General features: G+C 42.7%; 2 protein-coding genes across 11 annotated transcripts in view; both read left to right on the top strand.

Annotated features, from left to right (window-relative positions):
- Positions 1–2,110, top strand: part of LOC138864213 (uncharacterized) — an 11,149-nt gene extending 9,039 nt beyond the window's left edge. For 3 of the 9 annotated variants that reach the window (XM_070130629.1, XM_070130621.1, XM_070130622.1), the window contains 3 exons: positions 1–21; positions 858–966; positions 1,398–2,110. The exon at positions 1–21 is cut by the window's left edge and continues 88 nt beyond it. Coding sequence is in view for 2 of the 9 variants with exons in the window: in XM_070130627.1 (XP_069986728.1) it covers positions 604–635; positions 858–966; positions 1,398–1,514 (258 nt within the window). In the remaining 7 variants the exon portion in view is untranslated. The other 6 variants (XM_070130625.1, XM_070130626.1, XM_070130630.1 and 3 more) reach the window with 5 other exon arrangements.
- Positions 2,111–9,990: 7,880 nt separating this feature from the next.
- Vps11 (vacuolar protein sorting 11) overlaps positions 9,991–10,000 on the top strand; it is a 19,997-nt gene continuing 19,987 nt past the window's right edge. For both annotated transcript variants that reach the window (XM_070130631.1, XM_070130632.1), the window contains exon 1: positions 9,991–10,000. This exon is cut by the window's right edge and continues 92 nt beyond it. The gene's annotated coding sequence lies outside the window, so the exon portion shown is untranslated.

Genomic DNA, 10,000 nt, shown 5'->3' on the forward strand with positions numbered 1-10,000 from the left:
AAGAATGAATTTGCTACTTAGGTAATATTTACATAAATATGTAATTTTACTCTAGAAAACATTAGTTAAAACATCTAGTTAAGGTAGTTCTGATTTTTTATATAGGCTTACTACACTAACAATGATTTTCTAATAGGCATAGTCTTATTGTAACTTGGACTTGACTCCATTTACTGTTTTGATTATTCAAGCATGGTTGGTTGCATACATGCATGCTCATTTGAAATCTATACAGCCAGTTTTTTTCATGACAAATTCAAAACTTCCCTTCTGCATTACAAACTCTGACAAAGATACCTTTGCAGTGTTGAAGTAGGTTTGTCTGTGATGAGAGGTAAAAGGTATGAGAGGCAGGTGGCAGGTAATGTCACAGTAGACTTCATCACCTGTGTCAAACAGGTAAGAGTATGCCTTAAGTCTTGGCATGCTCTTTTGGCACATGTGGGATATCATATACAGGCCTGAGACTAGTACTGTGATGCAGAATATCACAGTCCTTTGAAATGGTCCCTTCAGTCTGTTCTTCATTGCTGTTCTTCATTTTCATTGATGGATGTAGTGTCAACATCATATAGCATTTTGCAGAAGCCTTGATGTATATTGATGAGATATAGTTCTCTGTGGAATAAAGAATCGTAAGTTGAATAGAAACAGTCTAATATATGCAGGTTCTTATGCCATGTATAAAGTAGAGTTTTCTTTACTGAAGCTGCTGTGAATTACCTGCTAAAAGCCTGTGTCCATGACTTCAACTTTACTCTGAGACAAGTGATGCTATGTATTACCCATATAGTATTAGATGAGGACTTGTTTATAAATATTTGTTATCAATTGTAATATATCTCCCCTGCAAACAGGAGGAGATGCAGTCTGAGTGATCAGTTGCATCAGGAAAACCTGGAGGTACAGAAGACACAAGGTTTCCCTCTATCAGAAGCTGTGAGCAGTAGAGCAAGCCAAGGAAGAGTACGTCCTTTTATTCTCTCACTATTCTTACCATGGTTATTTTTTTCATCAATTGTAATTTGATTTTTTTTTTTGTTTTTTATGATTATGGTTATTATTATTATTATTATTATTATTATTTCTTTTTGCCTTATTCATCTGTACCCCTTTAACCTTCCTTTGAATCCCTTTTTTTTCCATGTTTTTCTCTTTTTTTCTTGGCATTTTTTCTGTGTCTTGTTTATTATTTCATCATTTTTTCATGCATCCTCTCTCCATTTCCCTCTTCATTATCTTAAACCACTAATGCAATGACAGAGACAACGTGAATGACATGAATAAATGGGAAAAAAAAACTAAAACAAAATAGATACTCAAACATCAGAGACAATATAAATAGATCATCAAACAGATAATTGCATCATTGTTAGTAAACCTTCATCCTGTTACAGGTTAAAGAATGTCAAGTCCAAGGGCAAGGAGCGCATGCATACTGGTGCAGAGTTCCTAATCCGCGTGTGCCATACATCCCTGGAGCACCTGGAGTGGCAGCAGAAGGAAGCCCTTAAGCACAAGCTCACTGTAGAAAATGTGACGAGAAAACTTATAGAATCTTCACTTACTGAAAACAAAGAGTAATAGGGAGAAAAAAAGCTGTCCCTGTGTTTAGATTTTTTTTTAATGGTTAAGTTGGCCTATTAAGGAATGCTTATTGGAATTAGAACTCTGTCTTTTTTTATTCTTTTGCCCTAATTTTAAGGTAAAGGGTATAGCAAGATATTTTACATGTCTATTTTCTTGTTTCAGTACTGGTCATTACAGAATCCTTGATATGGCTGTGTGTACAGTTTCATTTCTCTCATCTTCTGTGATTTTATTTTTTTCATTTCATCTGAATAGTGGCATTATCTGGAATATATTTAGAGTATTGTATAGAAATTTAGGCATAACTATGCTATTATCTTAAAGATATGGCAAAATTTGCAGTCTACTCATAGTGTCATTGTTATTTATACCAATGTTTTGCTTTTCTTTCTTTCTTTTTCTTTCTTTTTCTTCATAGCATAGGCTCTAAATGATATGGTAAAAGTATGAAGTCAAGGTTTCAAGGTTTCAAAACTGTTGCCTTCATATTTAAGAACTAGCATTTATATATATATATATATATATATATATATATATATATATATATATATATATATATATATATAAATATATATATATATGGAGTATAGACGTTCTTTATATGTACTGAATCCATAAAGAACATATGTTTCTACTGTATGATAAGAGAAATTATATTGTAATGAAATACATTTTGATATTAGACTTTCATTATTTTTCCCATAAAGCACAAGTTTCTGCACCTTGGTGTTTTTCACTACCCCCCCCCCCCCACTCTATCCCATTTCTAAGGCGTGAGAGCCGTCCTGAAAGGATGAAAGGCTGGCTTTGTGTCAGTCATGAACAGACCTTGGGAGCCATGGACATGACATTCCCTTGGTTAGTTGCCTAGCCTTTACTCCTTATGGGGACCCTGAGGGGTTGACCATTTCTTTTCCTGATTTTATTCAGGCTCACCATGGCCAATAATGAAGATTCTTTACCCTTACCAGGGGCATTAAGGCTTGCCCATTCTGCTAGCCTATCTAAATTTGATTTTGATGGATTTCTGACCCTTGCCCCTTCTTGACCACTGATACTAGTGCCCCCTCCTGGATGCTTACTGACAAATTTAACCATTCCAAAACTCCCACCCAGGTTATTACTCAACCTCCAGAAAACACCCCTTCCTTTCTCCCAACATTCTCCTCTCCGTCTCTCCCCCCAATCCCTTGCCCGTTGTTGTTGTGGGGGGGCTTAGGAGACGAAGACTGAGACCCAATACAGGTATCTCCCCTGCCTAGGGCCTCAGCCCTCGACTCAACTAATTTTGCGTGGTCTTTTCCCTTTCCAGCTTTTGTTTCCGTCTCTTCTCCATCCCCTTCTACTATCTACTTCCTAAGGTGTGAGAGCCGTGCTGAGAGGATGAAAGGCTGACCTAGTGCCAGTCCTGAATGGCCTGCGGGAACTATGGTCACGGTACTCCCAACTAATCTAGCCCTTACCTTCAGTAGCGAAAGGAGGTGGACCGTTTAGGCCTTTTTATATAAAGCAGGTTCCCCATGACCAGTAATGAAAATGTAATACCTTTATTAGAGACAATGAGGCTAGCCCCTTTATCAAATAGCCCCAACCCAGGCTCTCCTTTGACCACGGCTCTGAACACTGAAACTACTACCCACTCCTCAATGCCTACTAGTGTATTACCCATCCAAGCAGAGAATCAATCTCCAGAAGACATTCCTACCCACCCAACTTCCTCAAATTCATCAACTCTACCCCGGCAACCTTCATCAAGCAACCAATCCTCCCTTATTACTACCTTGCAACCTTATTCTCCATCATTCCGTAATACTCCCTCTTCCACATGTCCCCGACCATCCAACACCACCAACCCTACAGATATCTTAAATACTCTGTTTAGCCCAGCTAAATGGGACCGATTTTTCATGATCCCTTCTACAGCTCCTTACTCAGGCAACACTTCTCTTTCAACAATGCCTCCCAAAACAAGTAGGCAGAATCCCTTTCTATACCAGACGCGATCGCTCCCATCTTGTAACAGTCAGATCAGAAACTGAATCTATAGCACTATCAAATTTAACTGATCATTCTGGCAACCCCATTCGTGCAGGACCTCATTCAACTCTTAATACCTGTACCGGAACTGTCTCTCTCTCCCCAGCAAACTGCCCAGTCGATACCAAAGATTGGGCACACTGGAGAAGACATTAGGATGCCTCATAGACCAAGATGTGAAATCAGTACATTGCTACACCATTCCTCCTAAAGGTCAACGAAAGAATCCGACCAACATTGCCAAAATTACCTTTCATACACATGACCTTCCCTTACGTATCTACATCGGTGGACAATCCCTCCCTGTTCGAACATACCAACCCCCTCCCCGTCAATGTCAAAACTGTTGGCGCTTTGGACATCTTGCCAAACATTACCGTTCCACAGACCGATGCCCCATATGTGCCCAAACTGGTCATAATCGATCAAACTGCTCAGCACAAACACGAACATGTGCTAACTGCGGCGGCCCCCATAAAGTATTTTATAGAGGCTGTCCCACTTACAAGTTTGAATCTGAAGTAGCAACTCTCAGATACAAAAATGGTCTCACTTTACGTGAAGCCAGACAGGAAGCAGGTCCACAAGGGTTTCTCTCATACTCCATACTCTAGTAACATCGTTCGCTCAGCCCCTCCCTCTCCACCCCAAGATGTCCCCATTTCCACTTCTACATTCTACCTCCCTCAGATCAATTCTTTTGCCACTCTAAATCCAGACACCCCAATCTCAACTACCGGCAGACAGACTAAACGTTCTAACCCTTCTTCCCCTACCGCACACTCACCTCCACCTACCTTTACCTTTATTCCTTAGACACCAGTCTCCCCCCCCCCCCACACACACACACATAAGAAAACCTTTGTCCCACAAAACTCTCCAACCAACTCCACTGCAGAAACTATGGAAGACATTAAAAGCTATATGCTTGAGACACAAGATCCCAAAACTCATGCTCCCTCCACACTTGAAGTGATTGCCGATATATATACCCCTCCTACTCGTATTCCCCCTACACCCCTTCCTCCTACTCCCTCTCAACACAACCTAACCCCCTCAATTCCGTCCATCACCGATACCCATCCTCCCGATACCCATCCTCCCGATACCCATCCCCCTCTTACTCATAGCACCCCTACACCCCTTCCTCTTGATATCCATCCCCCTCTTACTCATAGCACCCCTACACCCCTTCCTCCTGATATCCATCCCCCTCTTACTCATAGCACCCCTACACCCCTTCCTCCTGATATCCATCCCCCTCTTACTCATAGTACCCCTACACCCCTTCCTCCTAATCCCTCCCAAGACCCCATCAACTCCAACTATCCATCCTTCCGATATCCATCCTCCTACCACTAATACTCCCCCCACACGACTTCCGCCTACTCCCTCCCAACACAACCCACCCCCTTCAATCCCAACTATACGCACATTCTCCCTCACTCCATCCCCTCTATCCTTTCCACTCCCTCCCGGATACACACGGGAATCACTCATGTCACAACAATGCCCTTCCCCAGATTCCCTACCTCCTGATACCCCTCCTATACACCCCCTAGCTCCTTCCCCCCAGATTCCCCAACACATACCGTCGCTGTCACTCATAAAATAACTAAGATATAGCTCTCCTACATTGGAATATTCGCGGTTTCCGCTCTCATAGATCAGACCTACGTCATATCCTTGCTTCTTATAAACCATCTATTATCTGCCTCCAAGAGACTTTCCTCACACATCCTCCTATTCCAATTCCCAATTACCATTTTATCTCTTCCCCACACTCCCATTATGTCTCGTCTATACTTATCCATCATAAAACACCTTATGTCATACCTCCCAGACAAACTATTATCCCGTGCAGTTATTCGCAGCTTTCTTCGCCGCTGAATCACAGTGATTTCAGTCTACTTCTCCCCATCCCATCCCATTGACTTTGTTGCCTTTGTAACTCTAATTTCCCAACTCCGACCTCATTTCCTCGTGGTTGGTGATTTCAACTGCCGCCACACTCTGTGGAGTGACTACCACCAACTCCCAAGGCCGATCTCTAGAACGCTTCCACTTCACAAATAACCTAATTATTCATGATTCAGATCGCCCCACACTTTAACATACGCACGCAATCCTTTTCATGACTTGCCCTCTCGCTATGCTCCCCTACTCTTCATTTAGATTACCATTGGTCAGTTCTAGTCCCTTCCCCTATAGCGACCTTTTCCCAGTACTCCTTTCTTCTACTTCATATGTACCACTTCTTAATTCCCAACGCTGGTGCTTTGATAGAGCTGACTGGCATACTTTCACTTCACTCTACTATACCTGTCCCCCACCCCCCTTACCGCCCATTTCAGATATGCTACAATGTTTTACAACCACGATCGCAAGAGCTGCCAATACAGCCGTTCCTCGAACTTAAAGACCTTATACCTCTAAATGTGTTCCATAGTGGAATTCTGATTGCGCCAAAGCGCTTCGCTTAAAACGAGCAGCCTGAAACAGCTATCGCTACAAACGAGGCACCCCTTACCAGCTATCAGCCCTTATCTCCTTTAAAAGAACATCTGTCCATCTTCATCGTACAATCAGAAACAGTAAAACAAATAGCTGGTAAAATTATGTTTCCTCATTTACATCATCTACATCTATATCAGCTGTTTGGTGACGGATCCATAAATCATCAAGCAAACAAACATCCCCCCCATCCTGCACCCGTCCTCCATATTCAAGATCCTCTAATTTCTGAGCCAATGAAGTAGCTAATGAAGGCCTTGATGGTATTCACTATCGTATGCTCCGACACCTCCCATTATCCTTTTAGCTATTTTCAACCACATATTTCCTCCTTTCCTTCACCTCCTATTCATTCTTCCTTTCACCTCTTCCTCCTTTCCCCTCCTCGTTCATTTTCCCCTTCTTAAATCGTTTTCATCGTCCTCTCTCCTCCCTCGCTTCGTCTCTCGTTTATCGCCTTTTATCTTAACCCTCCTTTATTCCCCAGTCGGCGCCCGCTCCTAAGGTTTCTTTGGTCAGGAAATTTTCCTTCTCATTGGCGAGAAGCTCTTATCCTACCATTCTTAAAACCCAATAAATCAGGTACCCTACTCCAAGATTACCGCCCCATTGCTCTAACTAGCTGCTTGTGCAAGCTACTACAATGAATGGTTAACTTCCGCTTAATGTGGTATCTTGAATCTCGTAATCCTTTCTCCTTCCCAGTTTGGTTTCCGCCGTGCCTGAAGTACAGCAGACCCACTTGCCTATTTCGAGACATATATTACATCTGTATTTGCAGGCCATGAATCCGTATTAGCCATATTATTTGACCTAGAAAAAGCATCTGATACCACATGGCGATACCATATCCTCCAACAATTGCCCTCCCTAGGTTTACATGGAAACATGGGTGTCTTTATAAAATCTTTCCTTTCTAAACGTACTTTCCAGGTCAAAATTGCCTCTTCCACGTCATCATCCTTTCCTCAGTTCGAAGGCGTCCCACAAGGAAATGTACTTAGTACCACTTTATTCCTTCTTGCTTTAAATGACATTGTCTCAGTCCTACCACCAGGAGCCCGGGCATCACCATATGTTGATGACTTAACCATATATGCATCTGGCACATCCATACCAGATCTCTGTCAATTCCTTCAGTCTGCAATAACATCAGTAACTTCTTGGGCCACTAACCATGGCTTTCGCTTCTCTACCTCCAAATCTTTCCCCATCCTTTTCTCTCGCTCACGTATAGGTCCCAAACCTCCACTCTTCTTATGTAACGCTCCACTCCAATACCGTTCTTCTGGCAAATTCCCAGGAGTTATATTTGACTCCAAATTGTCCTAGCATGACCATATCTTGTACATTAAAGAACAAGCTCAACGCCGCCGCCCACATATCCTGGGACTCAGATCCCAAAACTCTCCTCCATCTCCATGTAACCTTGATTCTCCACTCTAGATTATGGATGCCATATCTACTCCTCTGCCTTAACTTCCCATCTTGCTCACCTTGATACAATCCACCACAGCGGTCTTCGCTTAGCCCTAGGCGCCTTCCGCTCCTCTCCAGTTGAGAGCCTGTATACTGAGTCTGGCATGCCGTCCCTCTCTCGACGTCGAGCCCTTTTCTCTCTCCGATGCTATGCCCGTTTCCACCTACTTTCCCTTTCCAAACTAACTATCCCACAATCCCTGCTTCCTACCTTTACCTCTTCTCCATGTTTACCTACTCCTTTCTCCGTACGGATGGATACCCTCCTCTCCCATTCCCCCTTTCCCCACCTCCGACCTCTCCGATTTTCTGTCCATTCCATTCTTCCATGACTTATGCCTTACCCCCATATTTGCTCCTCTGTTTTCCCTGACCCACTAAAATCATACCCCCCCCCCTCTATCCTTCTCAGTCATTTCCTTGACCATGTCTACATTCATACCTCCAGCATTCATGCCTACACTGACGGTTCCAAATCCACCTCAGGAGCTGGATTCGCAGTAACCTTCCCAAACCGCACTTTCAAATACACCCTCCCTCTTGTCTAGTGTCCTTACTACAGAAATGTATGCATTCATTTTTGCCTTAAAACGCATATCCCACTCCCTTCTTCCTCTCACTATTTTTACTGACTCCCGTAACTCATTAATCCTCATAAAGTCTACGCACTCGACCAGTTCCCTTGTCTGTAAGATCCAAAACTGGTTGTTCTACCTGTCCACACGCCATAAATCTGTCAGATTTTGCTGGGTGCCCAAACATGTAGGAATCCCTGGCAATGAACAAGCGGATACTCTTGCACGCTACGTCGCTATGTCCACATCACACCAACCAAGGTCTATATAAGTACTTATGTAGACCTTGACACCAACCACGCTTCTCACATATTCTAGCCACGGATTATTACCCCCACTTTAAAACCTTCTTGTATATCCGATGGCAACCTTTCTGCCCAAGCCTCCACAATAATAAATTACACACTGTAAAACCATCAATCTCCTCTTGGTCAGCTCCATTTCACCGGAACAGACGTTGGGAGACGGCTCTCGCACGTTTACGTACTGGCAACACCCGCTTAACACACGCCTATTAAATGTCACGCTCTGAACCACCCCTATGTCTCCTATGTAATGTCCCTCTTTCAGTTCCAAACATTCTGTTGTCCTACTCACGCTTTACTACAGAACGCACCTCTGCTTTCCCCCACCTATCCTCCCTTCACCGACCTCCCAACATAGCAGACATGCTTACAGAATCCCACAGCTTCCGCACTGACAACCTGTTCTCCTTCCTCAGACGCATAAATATCCTTCACTTGATCTAATTCCTTTACCAAACCACCATAACCCATTCCCTTATCAACTCCCTTACCCATCTTTAACCATTCAATATTACTCTAGATAGTTGATGCATAGCAACTATCACCTGTCATCACCCTTTACTATACCTTCCTATAGTACTATGTGACCTTTGATGTCTAGCATATTTTTTTTCGCTTGTAACCATTAACCATTAACCATAGTGATCGTCCCCTCTGGTTCCACAAGTTTATTTTGTCGGCATCTTTATGAAGTAACACATTTCCAGTTTGTCAGGATAATATGTCTTTTTAGCCAGGAAACAGATATCTTCCTATTAAATGTATTATATCTCTAATAATTAGACAGGAAATAGATCTCCACCTAATAAAGCTGTGAGATAAATTTGTACCAAGAATTATATATAGGTACCTGATAGTATTCCTGATTTAGTAGTTTTGCACACACTTTGCATGTCAAATGGGCTTTTGTCGACTAAAGAAATATGTTTTGTTCGAGGAAGAGGAACAAGCATCTCCATGATCATCCTCCCTCTAGTTGATTTAGTATTAATTAACCGTCCCGTAAAAATATGTCTATATGGATATGAGCGCTATTGACGTTACATATTGACGTAGAAGATATTTATGATTTTTAACAATATTGTGTTCATTAAGGTGGAGAGAGACAGAGCCAGACAGACACAGGCATGTACAAAGAAACACACACACACACACACACACACACACACACACACACACACACAGAGAGAGAGAGAGAGAGAGAGAGAGAGAGAGAGAGAGAGAGAGAGAGAGAGAGAGAGAGAGAGAGAGAGAGAGAGAGAGAGAGAGAGAGAGAGAGAGAGAGACAGAGAGAGAGAGAGAGAGAGAGAGAGAGAGAGAGAGAGAGAGAGAGAGAGAGAGAGAGAGAGAGAGAGAGAGAGAGAGAGAGAGAGAGAGAGAGAGAGAGAGAGAGAGAGAGAGAGAGAGAGAGAGAGAGAGAGAGAGAGAAAGTTGAAGTGAAATGGTTACCCCTAAACTACTCACCAAAGAAAACGAATGGATCGCCAAGCCCCGAAAGAA

Source organism: Penaeus vannamei, chromosome 15, assembly GCF_042767895.1.
Source record: "Penaeus vannamei isolate JL-2024 chromosome 15, ASM4276789v1, whole genome shotgun sequence".
NCBI lineage: Eukaryota > Metazoa > Arthropoda > Malacostraca > Decapoda > Penaeidae > Penaeus > Penaeus vannamei.